Source organism: Colias philodice, chromosome 18, assembly GCF_061535455.1.
Source record: "Colias philodice isolate Cphi_HAF_F1 chromosome 18, ilColPhil1 Martin Lab GWU primary, whole genome shotgun sequence".
NCBI classification, from domain to species: domain Eukaryota; kingdom Metazoa; phylum Arthropoda; class Insecta; order Lepidoptera; family Pieridae; genus Colias; species Colias philodice.
In genome coordinates, this window is record NC_143103.1 from 6,662,646 (window position 1) to 6,682,244 (window position 19,599).

Consider the following 19,599-nt stretch of genomic DNA (forward strand, 5'->3'; position numbering starts at 1 on the left):
AAACACGTAAAATTTGACAAATTATTTGAACGTCTACAGGCTGCATAATGACTTTTTGTTGTCATGTCAAATGTCATTATGATTTATTTTGATCTGGAAGTTGAAATCGCATTTTATAAAACAACTTTAAAATTTTCTTTCATTTAACAATCTTCAGTACACATATGTAATAAAACTTATTATATAATATTTTTAAATTATCTCGATTGATACGTTATGAAAATTGTGTATGCTAATGTTTTTAGGTTATTTCGGAATGTAAGCAACTAATTCTAAATATTAATACTTTAATCGAGATTTCTCGTTCTTTGTATTAATCCTTTTAGTTTATTTACATTATTATTTCAGTGTTTAAATTTAGCATATAATTCTAGAATTATAACACTATAAAGGAGCCAGTGCGAAAAAGAATTCGTTCTAAAATGGACCAAAATTTAAAATGTCGCGATAATCCGGTAGTTTTAGTTCTGGAGAGTACAGAATTTAAAAGTATTTTTACTCCAGAAGTTTTAGAATTAAAACAAATATTTGATAAATACAATTATGAAATAAGAATTGCAGGAGGAGCTGTACGGTAACTATAAATATTTTTAATTAAACAAAATTATTTGTTTTATGAGTAAATAAACCGAAAATTATTTTAAGGGATCTATTGATGGGTCAACCTGCAAAAGATTTAGATTTTGCCACTACAGCCACACCCAATCAGATGAAAGACATGTTTACGAAGGAAAATGTTAGAATGATTAATATGAGTGGAGAAAAGCATGGCACTATCACTCCAAGGATTAATGACAAAGAAAATTTTGAAGTGACCACTCTAAGAATTGATTTGGTCACTGATGGGAGACATGCAGAAGTTGAATTTACTAAAGATTGGAAATTAGATGCCAATAGGAGAGATCTCACAATCAACTCAATGTTTTTAGGTAATATAATGCAATCATGTGTAATTTGGAAATGAATAATGCCATAATGAAGGCTTTTCAATCCTGTAATAGCACATTTCTAGATTCAGGCATTCTATATTATTTTCTAGTATAGCATAAACTGATTATTGGTGACTATGGAAATTTATTTTTTTCTCTTATGTAATACTAATATTTTAATTTTTAATTCACAGGCTTTGATGGATCTGTATATGATTACTTTTATGGATATGATGATTTAAAAAACCGCAGAGTAGCTTTTGTTGGAGATGCTGATCTTAGAATAAAGGAGGATTATTTACGGATTTTGCGCTATTTTCGATTCTACGGTAGAATTGCAGAAAAACCCAATAATCATGAACAAGAAACTCTAAATATAATAAGAAATAATGTAGCTGGTCTACAGAATGTATCTGGGGAGAGGATTTGGATGGAACTGAAGAAGACTCTTCAAGGCAATTTTGCTGGTGACTTATTAAAAACTATGCTTAATGTTGGTATTGGACAATTTATAGGTTGGTAGCATTCAACTTCATACATTTGTTATATATTATAAATGTTCAATATTTTTTTTTAATACAAAAAATTTTAGGTATTCCAAATCCTAATATTTATGAGTTGGAAAAATTACTGAAAAGGAGTCAACATCTAGATTTACATCCAATGAGTTATTTAGCAGCATTGTTAAATGATATTGATGATGTTACTCTGCTGAATGCCAGGCTTAAATTTTCTGGGTATGATCGGGATATGACTTATTTTATTGTTGAACATAGGGATGATAAAGAAGCATCCAGACCAATGCTGTAAGTACACAGTATTAATTTTTTTTTTTCAAATAATTTTAATCAGACAGCTACAAAAATAATAACAGACAATGAAAATAAACATAGATAATAAATACCTATTTCATAACATAATTATGTATTTCACAGGCCATATGAAAAACTAATTTTAAATACGAAAATTAAGCAAAAGGATGCCATTGACTATGTACAAGAAGTCCTCAAATATAGAGGTGATAGAAATCTTCTTGAACAATTAAATAAATGGGAGATACCTGTATTTCCAGTAAATGGAAAAACATTAAAAGCCAATGGTGTGCCGCCTGGTAAGATGTATGGAAGAATTATGGAAAAATTAAAAAATATATGGATAGATAATGAGTATAAACAAACATGTGATGATTTAGTTAAATTAATTCCTGGTGTAATTGATGAATGTAAAACAAAATAAAGTAATATAATTTATAAATAGTTATATATTCTTTATAAATATAGTTCTGATCTATTAATTAAAAAAGCATTATTTAATTAGAAATATATCTCAGTATTGAAAGGATTTTGGTGCTGTATAAGGCTCATATTTATCGCAACCATCATCTTCATCCCTGTGTTCCATAAAGCACTGTTTGCAAAACAAATACTTGCAACCCAGGCACCTCATCTTTGCATCTTCATTACATATTTCACAAAATGGCAATTCATTTAAGGGACTTGAAACATCTTCATCTTCCAATAGAGCTTCCTTTTTTGCCTGAAATAATGAACAAATTGAAAAGAAAGTGGTGAATAGTTATTTATTGCATGAGAAGATGAGTACCTAGATAAAGAAAATTTAAATTAGGTCGGAATATTGCATGTGTAACAACTATAAATTATTAATACCTTTTCAATAATTTTTTTAATAGTATCCTCTTCGTTTTCTGGCGCCTCCTTATCTTCGGGAACATTATTTTGGGTTGTGCCAGCCGTTCCTTTCAATTTTTGTAATCTCATTTCAATTTCACCAACTTTTTCCTCAAATTCATCCTTATATTTCTTATCAATACCGGTTTGTTCCATATACTGTCTCATTAAATCATTTGCTTGCTCCTCCTCAGTTCTTAAATCGGGACATGGTAAAATTGGCTAAAATTATGTGTATTTTATTAATTAAATAATTAGGTGTACTGTAATGTACTTGTGTCCAGTGTCCTTCGCCCCATATAACATGATTGCAAAACTTATTATTAATATCATTTATTCCATAATACAGTATATAAATAAATATTATTAATAACGCCAAATTTTTATTATATTGGAAAAAGGTAAACTACATTTAAATATAAATATATTTATCTAGTTAAAAATAAAATATATATGTATTTCAAAAATAAAAAGATAACTATAAAACTTTTGAGATAAAAACTTGAGCCTGTTGATAATTTGGATCAGCGTTTCCCAACCTGGGGTCCGCAAGCATATCCCAGGGCAAATCAAGAAAATTACGAATACCTTAGTGACCAGAGAGTATTTTGACGGCCGGACTTTGTATTTTTCAGTTTTAAGATGGAATTTTCTGTCAAGTGATGGGTGGCTAAGCTATTTCATACAAAAACACTGCAAGAAATCAATCAATTTAACTTATGCAAATAAGATTTTTTGGGGGTCCACAGATCATGGTAAGGTGGCGCTAGGGGTCCGCCTTTGGAAAAGGTTGAGAAAGGCTGATTTAGATTAAAGGCCTTCCTAGAAAAATATCGTTTAATGTTGAAAGAGGCATCTGGCACTTAAGATTTAAAATAAAATATTTACTTTACTATGTAGGGCTGATACAGGCAAATTTTTAAGGTTTGCTAATCTTTCTTCTATTTCTGCCTGTGATGTTGTAGGAATATTCTTCAATTTGTTAAGTCGGTCTGTAATATCTTCAACAGTACATTTTAAAGGCTCTTGCTTTCCTTCTTTTAATTTTTGTAATCTATTTTGTATTTCCTCTTCAATGGGATCCTTGGATTCTACATCAATATTATTTTTATTAACATTTGTTTGAGGATCAATAGCACCTATTCTTCTGTAATTTGCAAATGGTGAATAAGTAAATTATTTAAAAAACATAAATATATTTAAAATATACCCACTTGAAGTAAGCATCTGGTGGATCGAACTTAGTTTTGTCTTGAGAATTAGCAGTATTTTTACATTTTCCACACACCTGAAAATTTTAAGAATTAAAACAGTAAATTTTAAATGTATACAAACTTTAGTATGTATACATTTAAAATCAATTGCACTGCTATTACTGTGGACTAAAGTCCAATAGGTATTTGACTTACTTTCGCCTCTGAATTGATTTTGTGCAAAAATATTTTGTTATTTAAACATTTAGAACAATAACTAAAACCGCAGCCAGGACAACCTTTCTAAAAATACATATTATAATAAAAATAATTATATAGATAGTATTATTTGATATGGTACATTTAAAATTAAGATTCTTACTTCAGGACGCAAAAAGGAATACGATTTTAAACAAGAAGTGCACGACATTTTTTTAACTTTTTTAAGTATTGAAGCTTCAGAGATACTTTTGTGCTAGTTGTTTGATAAACAACAATAATATATTTGTAAATAAACTTATTCTGATGCACAAACAACAATTAATTAATTTAATTTGTTTTGATTTTTTAAGAAATATAACAAAAATAGTGGTATATAGTATTTATTACTTTATTAGCTGTCAGTTGTCATTGTCATTTTTGAGTCACAGTATTACCACAGGGCAAGAAGCTATAATCTAATAAACTGGAGATTGCACTATGACCATTGTATTGTAACAAGAAAATATGACGTTGAATGACGCCTGTATGTTTTTTTTATCCCTTTCACACCTAACTTGGCTAGTTGGTGTGAAAGGGATAAATAAACATACAGGCGTCATTCAATGTCATATTTTCTTGTTACAAGTTAATGGTCATAGTCTTAGGTCATAGTGCAATCTCCAGTGTATTAGATGTATGCTTCTTGCCACAGGGTGACCACAGGTATTACTGTGTCAGATGAGAATTACGCCGTGTTTTCCAACTACAGCACTAGAGCGCATTATGCGGCATAATGCTTAACGTTGAATGTTCCAACTACAGCAACGCTTCGCACAATCGAGCACTCTTAAAAGTAATGCGCGTGAATTGATGCGTGCAATCGATTTATCGTTAAAGTCCGGTCGCGGAGCAGGAAGAATTTCGTACATTAACCTGTTATTACCTGTCACTGTCACTCCCTTGTAAAAATAATGTGTCTTGCTCGCACAGGTGCAATGACCGCCGTCCTTAGGGATTGTAAACCTTAACCTGAGAGCGTAAGGTTTGTGTTTGCTTGATTGGTGTCAGGTGTTTAATTATGATTTTGTGAATTCAAAATTTATAAGAATAAACCTCAAACTCTTTATGTCCAATCAAAATCCGCCTAAGTCGAAATCGTGTGTTAGACTAACGTATTTCTGTAATATTGTACATAGTAAATTATTTTTTGAAAAATAAGGTCATAAAGAAGTTTCACTTCTTATGTGTGTACACGCACACTTTTTTTATATAATATAACGTGGTTATTGAAAAAGTTAAAATGTTAAAATGTAAACTAATAAGTATTGTAAATGAATAAAAGACATTTATTTAATAAATTAGTAAAAAACAATTTCTCCTCCAAATATTTCATGTAATTCTTTCACTTCATTCAAAAATGTTTGTGACCACTGTCAGTAGGTAAAGAGGTCATTGTACGAAATTCTTTCTGCTCCGCGACCGGACTTTAGTACTTAATTATTAATTTTTGGAAAAAAATTTAAAGCTTTCGTTTCATTGTAGTTTTTTCGAAATAATCAAAGTTAATTCAAATTGTGTTAAAAAAATAAATATAAGTATGGATGAAGGTACAAACATTGAAAAAAATGTTACTGAAATAATCAAAATCCAAATTACTTAAAATAACCGTAAATATTTTTCAACCAATTATTATGTATACCACTTTATTTACACATTAATGAGGCTATTGCTTTAGCGGAAAACAGCCAGTATTTCCATCCAAAGATGACGACGACAGATACATGATATCTAAAATTCTATCTTGCGCGAAACATAAATATGTATCGATTTAGCTTTGAAAAACACATTAAACTAACATCTCCACTAAGACTTACGACGTAGAAACACAAGTTTCTAAACATTTTTCCATGGGACTCCCAACTCCCAGGTTATTAGTAGGTAATTTACGCCGTTAGTACACCGACGCATTCGCGTGCGGCAGCGAATCTCTGCGAAACTACTGCGTAGCGATATATCTGCGGAACCTTAGTAAACAGCAATGTTTTCGCAACTTTTTCGCAATGCGTCTGTGTAATGGCCATTTCGCAGTTCCTTGCGAAACAATACTGACAAGGACGCAACTATTTCATCTATCTATGTGCTAGAGTGAGACATATCATATGCGAAAACCTGCCATACTACTGACAGATTTTCGTTGTTTCGCTGCCGCACGCGAATGCGTCGGTGTACTATAGTCCTTTCCACCTAAGATGATTTCTGTGACACATCGATTTTTGACACGTGTAGAGATGTCGGTTACTGAAATCGTATCAATTGTTTCCGATAATCGATAATATTTTATATGGAAATGAAATCGATTTGAATAAAGTACCAAAATTAGTTTTTTCGGCATTTCGCCAACAATTAACTAAGGAAACTTAGCAAACAACAGCAACAAAAAGTCAACAATAACAATTAGTAACAATAACAGAATACCACGTAAAGTATCAATATAAAAATGCAACTTGTATACTAGGCTGACGCACTCGTACAGACGATTGACGCGATTGACAAACGATCACAAGATGGGCGCCGATTATATGCTTTTCCAACACTATGATTTTTCAACGATCCATTTCATGTACACGAATTGCGTAGGTATTATATTTTTGTGTTGTTTTATTTTATTTTTCATTATATTAAACTAAACAATACTGTTTTTGATTTATAAGCTTAAGATGTTTCATTTTTATATTTTTAGTAATAATGCCGCCATAAAATAAAAATATTATGCAATAAAATTATTTTGGCTTTTTAAACATAAAATACGTAATTCGGAACACAATGAAGTGTCACAGGAATCATCATAGGTGAAAAGGACTACCATAGACCGGACCCTCAGTGGAGTTTCGTTTGCAAAAATAGCGGACCTAAATCTGACTTCTGATATATATTGTATAGATCCCAGACATCCTATAGACAGATGTTGCCAACCAGTTTTGTGGTCCCCCTCCCCCCACCCCGGTAATTAAATATGGCATACAAAGAAAAAAATAAAAATTTCCAAAACATGCCGTGTGGAGTATCAAATGAAAGAGCTTATTGAGTAGATCACGAATACATAGCATACTATAACATTTCTTACACTTTCTCTAAGATTTTTTAGAAAATTTACGAAAATGTTCCATTTTTGAGTTAACTTTAAACCACTATAGATTGAAAACTCATAAATATATTTTTTAAATTATTATTTTAAATATTTAACAATAGTCCATTGTTTACGATTCAATAGTTTGTACAGTGAAATAGTTGTATGGGGGAGTGGGGGGAGCATTCAAAGATGGCGAGTATATTTTCAAGTTTATGCCAGAAATAAAGGCCTAATACAAAAATATCGATGTCAGGGCTTAGAATAATTATCTCTGCACTGTGGCAGAACATTCTTGAATCAGCCTCTGTGTGATTAGATTTCAAATCGGTAACTTCAGTGAAAGTTGCGCCTTGCAATTTAAAACATTTTGTGGGGTCATCAAATCCTCATATATATAGCTCACTTATTACGAACTATTGAATCGTAAACAATGGACTATTGTTAATTATTTAAAATAATAATTTAAAAAATATATTCATGAGTTTTCAATCTATAGTGGTTTAAAGTTAACTCAAAAATGGAGCATTTTCGTAAATTTTCTACAAATTCTTAGAGAAAGTGTAAGAAATGTTATAGTATGCTATGTATTCGTGATCTACTCAATAAGCTCTTTCATTTGATACTCCACACGGCATGTTTTGGAAATTTTTATTTTTTTCTTTGTATGCCATATTTAATTACCGGGGTGGTGGGACCACAAAACTGGTTGGCAACATCTGTCTATAGGATGTCTGGGATCTATACAATATATATCAGAAGTCAGATTTAGGTCCGCTATTTTTGCAAACGAACATCTCCTTGGAGCCTGCTCTACCATGTTAAACAATAAGAGCGAGCGCGCACGAGCAACTTTGTCTCCGCAACTAATTTGTCTCTCCCATCAATTTGTATGGGGAGTTGCGTCGCTACGTGCGCGCACTTTCATACTAGCCCATGGATGAAGAGACAAAATAGTTGCGGAGACAAAATAGTTGCGGAGACAAAGTTGCTCGTGCGCGCTCGCTCTAAATTAATATTGAAAATACTGTCAGACAATAGGTACCTGCCAAGATGGGCAGTATTATTTTAATACTGTGTCAGGACGCTATAGAGAGTGAAACTGATATTCACATGGTAATTTCCTGTGATTTAATAAATTTGGTTAAGGTTTTAATAAAATAAAGTGCTCAGCATTACTTATAAGAATTTTATTCCATTTGCTGTTATAATAAACTCGGATATTTTATTTGGTAAGCAGGGACTAAACACTATTGTTAATTCTCTAACATTAGTATTGGAGTCTTGAAAATATATTACTTTATTTGTTCTTTTTAATAGCATCCTGTATGTTATCATGTTTGACCACGCTAACCCGAGGGAAGGTAGCACATCATCAGTTTCGTCAAAGGTCGATGAGACCTGATTTACACAAATAACGGCACAATTAAAGTTTTGAGCTATACTTAGTAATGATATCGCCAGTTCTCTAAGATCTTCTGCTCGTTGAACATAATTTGAATTGTCACATCGAAAAGGTGCAGCAATCGAGTCTATAATAATAGTTGATACTCGCTTATTACCCAACAATTTCGGTAAACGAACTCGAATACACGATAAAAGATCTTGTCCTTCTGTTAAATGTTCAATATACATATTTTGTCGACATTCATGGCTTATATTGCCATGAACGCTTTCGCTAATTTTATTAAATCTTTTAACAGGAAATATGTCTTCGGTGCAAATGTAAACGCTTCCATCCATCCCACACTGAGCAGCAACTTGCATGGCTAGTTGGGTTTTCCCTGAACCACTTTCCCCATATAATTCAGTGAGAGTGCCTTTTTTAAATCCACCCTTCAAAATTTTATCAAAATTAGGGCAACCTGATAAAACATAATTTTCACTTTCTAATTCTACCGCACTTAGAACTGATGGACGTATGTGATTTGCTGTTATAGTTTTCAATAAATTAATATCTTGGTCTGTCATATTTGTTGCTTTTTTTAAATCCCACATTGATAGGGTAACTATTTCTTTCGGTGTACAAATACCAGCTCTTTCAAGCATTTCGTACATTTTTGCTGGCAAAATTCTCTTGAGACCTTCCATACCTTTAAAAAAGAAGTTAACTATTAATATCTATACTAATATTATAAAGCTGAAGAGTTTGTTTGTTTGTTTGAACGCGCTAATCTCGGGAACTACTGGTCCGATTTGAAAAATTCTTTCGGTGTTAGATAGCTCATTTATCGAGGAAAGCTATAGGCTATATAGGGTAATTGCGCTGGTTTGCCGTCCAGTTTCGGTTTTCGTCCATTTGACTGACCTGCTACAATCACGTGCGTGAAACTTGAATACAAACCTACCTTCCCGCGCAAGTTTGCACTTTTTACGTTCCATAATGTGTAAGCAACAGTACTATCAACATGAAAATTTGATTAGACAAGAAGAGAGTTCAAAAAATTAACGTAAAAGTGGCCGCTTCCCATCCGTGCCTTGCAGATGTCATCGCGCGAGAGAAAAGGAGAATGGCGAACTCCCATAGGACTTTGGGCCTGATCTTTACACTGATGATTTATGTGGGGTTAAATAGATAAAAATATACAGATTCTATAAATATAACAATTAAAGATCTGTTCTATGGGATAGCAGAGATATTGAGCATGTAACGTCACTAAAATTGAGGTTAGGTTTGCTCGAGTTCAATGAATAGCTTTGTTTCTTTCTAAGTAGAGGTAAGTTTATATCCTATACCTAATATAAATTATTTAGATAAAGAGTGTAACAGAAGAACAGTTAGGTAATAGAGATATTGGATCGAACTTTTATTCTTTTAGAGTACCTACCAAAACATCGTAGGTACTTATATATAAAATAAAACACGTTTTTTCATAAATCGTTTATTCATCATTATCATCATAAACAATTAACACATCATCCAGAAACTGTGCTGGCGGCATTAAATCTGGTTGATACCTTGCCCAGCTAAGGTACCATATTATGCACATAACGTGACAGCAGCAACCTACAGTTCTCCTTCCTACTAAACAATTACAATAATAAACTGTTATTGCTTCCCTTCCTATGAGAGCCCTCACTCAGCAAGAATGACATAGATATGTTGCTCTATTTCCAATCTGTAAAGAAATACTTTGTTAAAACACCTTTCATTTTTACTTTGAGATTTAAAAAGAAGATTATTGGCAACTTTTTACTTAAAATATTATCAAAACACTCAATAACTTAAATGACGAGGTAATATCCACTCTAATATCACTGCTCTAATTCTTTGATCGCGTTGAGAATCAGTTCTTAGTAAATGAAACCTTGTGCGCAATACAGAACGTCCACAATTAATGCATACACGTTGTAAGTTACAGTGTCATCTTCATGATTTTCAATCTTCAAAGAATCATTTGCAAGTTTCCAGCATGCATCACATAATTATGTGATCAGAGTGAGTGACAAATAAAGAATTAATATTACAATTGGACAAAAGAAAGTGAATATACATATTATATTATATTAATATATAATATAAATCTCGTGTCACAATGTTTGTCCTCAACGGACTTCTAAACCACTTAACCGATTATAATAAAATTCGCACACCATGTGGAGTTCGATCCAACTTGAGAGATAGTTTAAACTTTAAACATGTAGGTACCACGGGCGAAGCCGGGGTGGACCGCTAGTATATATATAAAACAATGTGTGTTTACGTTTTTGTTTGATTTCAATAGCTAGTACTAAATACATTAGATAATACTAATCCACTAACCGTTAGAGGAGCAGCCCACCGTTGTATAATTGATATTATTGCGTTATCTTGTAACAAATGCATACGTATAGCATTGTTACGATTAGCATTAATACCACAGTTGATGCAGTTCATATTTGTAAATGAAAAATCGGATGCAAAGTCGGTGTCCAGGTAGGGTAGCAGTTGTGAGTCGTAAAGGCAGGTAATCAAAGTCCGGTGTGCAAGCGTTGGTTGGTAGTAATAACAGATATCGTCAGTGTCCGTAATGCCTGGTTCACACTTTGATTAGTGCGAGTGCAGGTGATGAGTGCGAGTGCAGGTGTGTAGTGCGAGTAGTGTCCAATTGACTGCGAGTGCAGGTGATTAGTGCGAGTGCAGGTGTGTAGTGCGAGTAGTGTCCAATTGACTGCGAGTGCCGGTGATTAGTGCGAGTGCAGGCACGCTGCGAGTGAGGGGGAAGGGAGGGCGCGCGGGACGTGGCTACTCGCAGTCCACTCGCAAAAAAATAGAACACGCTTCTATTCACTTTACTACACAGCCTACTAAACACTCGCACTAAACAGTCGCTGTCCACACGTAGTACTACTCATCACCTGCACTCGCACTAATCAAAGTGTGAACCAGGCATAATATACGTAGCGAAAGTCGATAAAGATGAAGAAAATAAGTTAACCACGAAACGAAAAACCTCAATCAAATGTCAAAAGTCAAACGACAAACATGACATTGTAATTAAAATTGAAGCGGCCAGCTACATTTCAGAAATATTCTTACAAAGTGCGGCCGCCATGAGTAAAAATGAGTAAAAAGTTAAAAATAAAATATGTAACGCAGTTAACTTATATTTCTGATTTATAAAGCATTTGAATTTTATATAAAACTAAAAATGAAAATAAATATTCATTCGTTTTAATTGATATATCGACTATTTTACTCCTGACAGCACTGACAATCTCTGCTTGATAAGACCGGTAGTCATAGAAATCTAAATAACAATGCCGTTAGTGAACACATTATCTTTTTTTTCAAACATTTGTTTTCCCATAGAATCAGAAGTCAATATTTTACCAAGAATTATTAAAAATAACAAAATGAATTTTAAATATATTATGATTTCTGTAAGGCCCTAATTTTGTTAGGCCCAGTTTCGCCATTCTCCTTTGCCGGCGAGAAAAGTTCATGGTAAGTTAAATCACTGTTTTAGCTAGTTTACGTAATGTTTTTGGTACGTATGTTTAGATATAAGCCTATTAAACGCAATTAGAAGTGTTTATAATACTTTTTTTATAATATTCTTCGAAAAATTAAGTGGACGGATACTAGGTTACCAAATTCTCAAAATATTTGGTTTTCGTCCAAGTGGACGAAAACTCAAACAGCTACGTGAATATTTGTTAGGTTCTTTTTACTCTATCGGACCTTTAAAATACTGAATAGTTTCTCCCGAAGTGATCTTTATTGCTATTAGTTTAGATTTTTTGGTTTCCGTCCACTGCTTTGACAGTGCAGCCAAAATAAAAAAATATTTAAAGAAGTGGACGAAAACTAAATTTAGCTTTAAACGTTTTAGTTTTCGTCCATGAATGAGTATTGGAGTGGACAAAAATTAAAAATAGCTATTCTTTTGCATTACTTTTCGTCTTTTTTTACGTATTGAAAAGTTTTCTATTCAGTATCTTCCTTATAAATAATAATTGGTGAGGGCCAGAGTGCTGTAGGTACCTAATATTGTCATTCATTCAGTCATGTATCATTCTCCTTATGTGAAGTAGAGTCAATTATTCGTAGCATAAATGGGGGTAGGTCAGACATAATACACTGTATTTTTCTTGATTATCATTCACTTGAGTATCATCTTTTATTCTAGGTCTGTTTTGCCAATGCAATATTTTTTTATTCTACTTACTCAACGTATCCTAAGAAAGATCTTATTGTTTTTAGATGGCCTCGAAGGAGTCTAAGAAAGCTAGAAAAAAAAACGCTACGTAGGTACACTGAAGAATCTTTAATAAAGGCATCAGTAAGACAATAATGCATAGTTCAGTAAGGTATAGTATAGTTTATTTTAGTAGCTAAACGTATTATTATGGCTGTGTTTAATATAGTACGTTTCACTTGATAAACAAAGTATTAGAATGAATATTTCTGTTTTTTGATGTAATTTCTCAGTCCTATAATTATTACTTTATTCATTTACATTGTAAGTAACGCATTCCTTTCTTCATTACGAATGATTAAACAGTCATCACTAAGGCATATAAAGACTGCCAAGTGCTACATAGATCTCAGTGTTGACTAGTTATATTGATTATTATTAGTAAAACTAAACCTGTAAGGTAGTGAGAAATTGTGATTTATTTTATTTATTTTATTTTATTCATAAAAGGTACCTTACAGCTGTTGATAAGATAAATTATACTAATTACATATAAAAACGCCAATTACAAGGCACACCGATAATAGTAAAATTGTGTGACAAAAAACGGCAAACTACAAAGGCAATAATTGTTTTCTTTTACTTTAACAAAAAATACAATTATTCTTGATGAAACACAAACATAAATGAATTAAATTAAATGTGACTTCTCGTTAACAAGCAATATCAACAATATAGCATTAAAGTTGAGAAAAACAGAAATGAATTGAGCCTGTTAAGGTGACTATGTGAGAGAAAGAGTGGGTGTGTAAATGAGTGTGTGTGTTAGGGTCTGCGTGTGTGTGTGTGTGTGTGTGTATGTGTGTGTGTGTGTGTGTTACTTATTTAAGTTATTTATAATTTGAAGAATTGCACTTTTAAATCTAGGGCGTGATAAACTAAATATATCCGCTGAGCAAAATTTATTATTATATACTTCAGGGAGTCTGAAATATGGAGAATTTTTCAGATAATTTGTTGACGTTGACGGCACTAAGAACAAATTTTTTAGTCGAGTGCCTTGACTTGGAACCCGAAAGTTTAAAGGATTCAAAATAGAGATACAGTCAAATTTATTATTTAGAATATCAAACAAAAACATTACGTCGATTAGATCTCTTCTATCCGATAATGCGTTAATATTATAATGTAGACAAGCCTGCTCATAGCTTACAGGGAAATGTTTGGATTTAAAATTTAATTTCTTAAAAAATATTTTTTGTATCTTTTCTAGCCTATCGATATAACATTACATGATGTTGATTAAATAAAAGTATATATTTACCTGTAATTGGTTTTTAACTTAATAATTGACCTACCCTCCTTTTTCTACACGGTGGTCGAAAACTAGCTTACACTAGGACGAAAACCAGTTTTTTTGGACGAAAACTAGCATATACCCTACTTTTGCAGAAAATAATTTAAATAAAAAGATACATCAAAATGATTTATTTTCACTTAATATAATCTTAAAGAAGACTATATAAGGACTAAATAAAAATATTATATGTTTAAGGAAGGGTGCTCCAAAATATTTATTTCGCATCACAAAGTTGGCAACTCCCATAACTGGACGAAAACCAGCGCAATCACCCTACCATCACGCTACGACCTACAGGAGAGGAGCCACGGGGGTGAAACCGCGCGCAGCGGCTAGTTTTATAAATAAATCTTACGTATCTTACTATATCATTTACGCTCAAATTCTTGTTTAGTGGTTTTCTTTATTAATTTCAGTTATCGTTTGTTCTTTAATTGATAAGTAATAAGCAAAATATTTGTAAAGTTTCGCCTCTATAGCGGTGAGTCGATGACATCGCTTAATCTATGACTCAGTAATCAGTATGTCAGTAGCCGCCCCGCGCCGCCAGGCGCCGCGCTTGCAGCACAGATTTTGTTCGTGGTGTCTCCTCTATACGTAGTAATAATAGCTCAATGCTGTCCACACACATTTACTCCTAATCACTAATCACTTGCACTAATCACTAATCACAGTGAAGGCCTTAACTTAAAAAAAAATTGTTGATGTGAGCTTTTTCATTGTCATTTGTCATTCACAATTATCTTAAGATACTGTTACACATGCTTATTTCAAGCACGCAGCATGCTTCAACCGAGCACTTGCTGCTTACAAGCACGTGTGTCCAAGCCCTTGCTCAAAATAAGCATGCTTATTTCGAGCATGCTCAAAAATCAACAGGCGTGCGATTTTTGAGCATGCTACCTGCGGCGCGGGTGGAAGGGGGCGTGTTTCAAGCACGTCTAAACAGGTTTGCTTAAATGAGCATACTACATAGTATCAATATAAAACTAGCATGCCTATTGCTAGCAATGTAAACTGCTCATCAGCATGCTCGTATTGAGCATACTCAATAGCACGGTTTTAAGCATGCTATTTTAGAGCATGTGTAACAGTAGCTTTAATGTGTAGGTACTTACTTGCTTTTTCGTATATTTATTCCAATACTTAAAATAACTAGGTACGTTGTTCTAAATATTCTAATTAGGTAGACAGTTAAATTTTACAAGTTCTATAACCCTATTTTAAAAAGTGCATTGCAAACTGCTTTTATATACTTATTTTTAGAGTTATTTTATTCAAAGTAATCAAATTTCACTCTTCAAGCACTACACATCACACAAAATAAAACTGTTTCTCATCTTCAGAAGTTTGCAGTTTAGTAATATGCCCAAACAGCTTGCCTGAATAGGAACAGTATGAATTTATAGACCACATATAGGTACAAAAACAAAAACTAACAAACTTAACTTTGACTTTTCAATTAGCTATTGATTTATTTTTTTATTGAATTATTTTTGTATTAAAAAGTGTCAGTGTATCAAATAATTTACACTTCTATTAATTTTATAATTTACGCTATAACCACCTAACTGTCAATGTATGTACCTAACTATTTTGATTTCTCAATTATTGTGATTAAATAGCTACAATTTTTGTGTGAAAGTATTTAAAATAGGTAGGTTTTATCTAATTTTATATTTTTGTTACAAAACTGCCCGCACTATGTTTTTGAATTGTTTTTAAATATGTTCTTTCCAAGGTTCTTTCTAAGTTAAGTTTAACCTCAACGAAACTAAACGTCAAACTGTTTCAACTCATCTCTGATCTCACCTACACAAGGTAGGTATATGAATAAAATCACCCTCGGAATTGTAATAAGAAAATAGATAATAATATAAATTGGGTACCTAGGTCGACAAATTTTTATTAACAAATTAAGATAATGATAATATCTCGGAGCCGAAGTTTATACAACTCTGTGCGCTCAATAGCGATACACTTTCACCCCGCCGCAAACATTCAAAGCGCAATCGTTTCGAAATCGATCAATGCCATTGCCAGTCGAGGCAGTTGTATTGCCGGATTTGCTAGTGCTACTTCGTCAGCGAAAACAAGGAAAATGGTAAGTAGTTTAATTTTATTCAACCTTGTTATAATTACTAAAAATTCCGTTTAACGGTAGACTTATTATTATTTGAATAATAAAATATTGTAGTGATAAGATTTTTTTCAATTCAAATTACTTGTTGCTCATCATTTCTGTTTTCTATTAGGCTGATAAATTAACTCAGGAGGACCGTGATACACAACTTAGTTCATTGCTAAAAGCAGGATGGAAGGTACAAAGCAACAGGGATGCTATTGAAAAGGAATTCCAGTTCAAAGACTTTAATGAAGCCTTCGCATTCATGACTAGAGTTGCTCTGCTCGCTGAGAAAATGGATCATCATCCCGAGTGGTTTAATGTTTACAACAAAGTGCAGGTATTACAGTACTTTTAAACATTTGAAATTTGTTTATAATAGATTATAAATGGCCAATAGTGCTAAGTTAATAAAACTTAAAAAAAAGTTAGGCAAATCCAAAAAGTGCAAGCCTAACATTTTTATACTACAAACAGCTGAAACCATAAGATAAAAAAAGTAGAAGAAATGTAAATTACATTTTCAAGCGGCTAATAAAAAAATATATACTTTGAGAAAAGTAATTTTCTATATGCAAGCGGTAAAGAAAAAATGGAAAAATAAAAATAGAATGGGGAACGATTAAAACTTGAAATTCTCTCATAAAATATTAATTAATATCTTTTAAACCGTTCTGAGTTTGATAACAAAGCAACAGGGCTCATCCATAAGATAAATGGACACATTTAAAAAGGATTCAACTCATTCGATTGCCTACATTTTCTGGCCAACGGACAGTGTTGATTTATTTTTTTCATTGTCTACCACTTAAATAAAATAAGTTAAAAACCAGTCTGTGTTATCAGTTGGTTTATGTGTATTTCTTATGGATCCTGGAGTATACAATATTATGCTATTTTCTAATCTTTGTTGGTTCAACCTTGATAATAATTAGTTCTCTCAGCCTTGTTAAAAAAATAGTTTTATGTTTTAATGTCAATGCAAAGGTTATAATGAATTACCTATTATGTAATTCATTATAACCTTCAATTCATGCAACTTTAAAAATATTAAAATTGAATGCATTGCATGCATTTCTTATGAAAATTGAATAAAAAGTACCTTCAATTTTATTTTAATTTGCTTAGTTTTCTATGTTTTCCTTATTTTTCTTGCAGGTAACACTTTCATCTCATGATGTAAACGGTCTCAGTAAAAGAGATATCAAGATGGCAACATTCATGGATAAAATTAAAAACTAATGTGATGTGGAATCTTCCAGAAAGTATATAAAACTTATATGCATACTAGATGTGAACCAAGTGGAGACCACTAATATATTGCTGTTATTATTATTTATTGTTTAATAAGCCAAGTATATTAATTGTATAATTGTTTATAAGAAATAAAACAAAATTTGTGATTATTGAGATTGAATTTTATTTGAAATTAATATTAATATTAGTATAAAAATCAACATTTTTTTAAATATTGAGTTCATAACTATGTAATTTAATTTAACAACATTTTCTTACATAGCAAGGACATGTATATTTATCGTTGAACGGTTCTGTTTCGAAAACTGTGTTGGTATATTCTCTCTCCATTAGTCGCTTTAATTCCAGAGCATGCTCTAAATTTCTTGTTTCGCATACAAGTTTAACCTATAAATCAAATTAAATTAAATCTACTATATAAAAATAAGTCGGGTTTTCCTTCCTGACGCTATAACTCCAGAACGCACGAACCGATATCCACGGTTTTGCATTCGTTGGAAAGGTCTCGGGCTACGTGAGGTTTATAGCAAAGAAAATGTGTCTCTGGTGGCGAAACGGAGTTCGCCCGGTTTGCTAGTTAATAATAAAAACCACACAACACAGGCTACCCTGTACTACAGTGGTATAGAAAATCTATTATATACAAAATCAAGATTTTCCATTCATATATTGCATATTTTTATCTGTTTCTATCTATTCGAAAAAGATCATCTCCACGTACCACATGTCATAAAAATTACAACTCGAATCGAACCATCCGTTCGGGAGCTATTATTATATGATAGCCAGACATACTTGTTAAGCTCTATGTCTATATACCTAAATAGTTAGCATATTGAATACAACATGACGCCGACGCGTATTTTAAGGAATTTTTTAACGATAATTTAAATGTATCCCATATTTTCAAGATTTGTGGTCTGACGATTTCTAATGATATTGACATTATTAAAATATGAGATACCTCTACTCTATAAATGTCGTTTTCCACCCACACACGATCTTGGAATAACCGTTTTACATTGTATCCTCCTTTTGCCAAAAAGCTTAAAAGCTTTTGGAATGATACTGCAGTACCCTTTATGGGGACCTTAAAAGCAGATACAGCACAATGTTAAAAAAGATTCAATAAAGTCTTAATACATAGTAGTTAAGAAATTATTAATAGGAATAGTGTCTTGTTTTCTGAAAGAAGTTTTAAACTTGAAGTATAATGAAGTCTTTAATTATAATGTATGAAGACGCTTTAACTGGATACTTGCTATTACACTGGCTCTGTGAATACTATAGTAGCGCTACTCTTTATCAGGCTTTTACAGCAATAGTTGCGACGTAAGTTTTCGCTAACATTTATCTTTATTCTACATGTATTATTATTTGTTTGTCTAGATAATCTTTGTGACTAGTATTTGTAGTAATATTTACTTTAAATTTAATAAGTCGACCTTCCGCTGCCAATCCTCTGTCTAGGCATCGGCTTATCAAAATTGCATCGATGTTGCCTCCGCTTAAAATACACACCACGCTGAAATTATAGTAATATAAAAGTTCATAATCAGCCCCATAATGTTCCCACTGCAGCTGCATGGGATTCAATCCACCACGCTGGCCAAGTGCGGGTTCGCATCATACTCATCTTGATTCTTGGACATGTCGGTCTCCTCACCATTTCGAACAGTGATATGGATAATGTACGGATTAATTAGAAAAATCAATTATTTTCTTGCACGACTTTTCTATTGAAGTCCGAGGTCTTCATAGTGGCCAGCGTGGTGGATTGGATGTACTTGAAGTAACTGCGAAGTCACTTACGGATAAAGGTATACCGTATATAGGTCTAAAATTAATCTAATTGGAACCTAGTTTATTTACTGTATCTAAAGCTAGTACGGTGTACTTCTCTGGTTATATGAATACAAATTCTAATACTTCAAGTTAAAATATGTAGGTACTATATGTTACTAAGTACGTTTAAGGGCGGCCGTACACTGACCGCTTCAAGCAGTTGAGACCGATGGCTTGAAGCAGCGACCGCGCGGTGGACTATAGACATTCATTCACTGCCGTTCATGGACTGCTCGAGCAGTCGCGACCTCTT

The 19,599-nt window shown here is 32.6% G+C and overlaps 4 protein-coding genes across 8 annotated transcripts; 2 read left to right on the plus strand and 2 right to left on the minus strand.

Annotated features, from left to right (window-relative positions):
- Positions 1-98: 98 nt before the first annotated feature.
- On the plus strand, positions 99-2,165 carry LOC149480548 (CCA tRNA nucleotidyltransferase 1, mitochondrial). Of its 2 annotated transcripts, none has more exons than XM_089706818.1 (6): positions 99-258; positions 375-574; positions 646-929; positions 1,124-1,444; positions 1,522-1,735; positions 1,865-2,165. In XM_089706818.1, the coding sequence occupies exons 1-6, from the start codon at positions 217-219 to the stop codon at positions 2,163-2,165; spliced, it is 1,362 nt and encodes a 453-aa protein (XP_089562944.1). In that variant the 5' UTR covers positions 99-216. The 2 variants fall into 2 exon arrangements, with proteins under 2 accessions (XP_089562944.1, XP_089562946.1); XM_089706820.1 differs by having other exon boundaries at positions 128-258; positions 349-574.
- Positions 1,122-4,413, minus strand: LOC149480549 (abscission/NoCut checkpoint regulator). Of its 2 annotated transcripts, XM_089706825.1 has the most exons (6): positions 4,193-4,413; positions 4,027-4,113; positions 3,832-3,905; positions 3,506-3,764; positions 2,597-2,839; positions 1,122-2,465 (listed from the first exon to the last, which is right to left on the minus strand). In XM_089706825.1, the coding sequence occupies exons 1-6, from the start codon at positions 4,238-4,240 to the stop codon at positions 2,256-2,258; spliced, it is 921 nt and encodes a 306-aa protein (XP_089562951.1). In that variant the 5' UTR covers positions 4,241-4,413; the 3' UTR covers positions 1,122-2,255. The 2 variants fall into 2 exon arrangements, with proteins under 2 accessions (XP_089562951.1, XP_089562952.1); XM_089706826.1 differs by lacking the exon at positions 4,027-4,113.
- Positions 4,414-8,313: 3,900 nt separating this feature from the next.
- On the minus strand, positions 8,314-16,089 carry spn-B (X-ray repair cross complementing protein spindle B). 3 transcript variants are annotated; one of them, XM_089706829.1, is made up of 2 exons: positions 16,009-16,089; positions 8,314-9,231 (listed from the first exon to the last, which is right to left on the minus strand). In XM_089706829.1, exon 2 carries the CDS (start codon positions 9,227-9,229, stop codon positions 8,318-8,320), a length of 912 nt encoding a protein of 303 aa, XP_089562955.1. In that variant the 5' UTR covers positions 9,230-9,231; positions 16,009-16,089; the 3' UTR covers positions 8,314-8,317. The 3 variants fall into 3 exon arrangements, with proteins under 3 accessions (XP_089562955.1, XP_089562954.1, XP_089562956.1); XM_089706828.1 differs by lacking the exon at positions 16,009-16,089 and adding an exon at positions 15,376-15,432; XM_089706830.1 differs by lacking the exon at positions 16,009-16,089 and adding an exon at positions 15,238-15,369.
- Pcd (pterin-4a-carbinolamine dehydratase) lies at positions 16,029-17,654 on the plus strand. The gene is made up of 3 exons (XM_089706833.1): positions 16,029-16,223; positions 16,375-16,584; positions 17,403-17,654. Exons 1-3 carry the CDS (start codon positions 16,044-16,046, stop codon positions 17,484-17,486), a joined length of 474 nt encoding a protein of 157 aa, XP_089562959.1. The 5' UTR covers positions 16,029-16,043; the 3' UTR covers positions 17,487-17,654.
- The last annotated feature ends 1,945 nt before the right edge of the window (positions 17,655-19,599 follow it).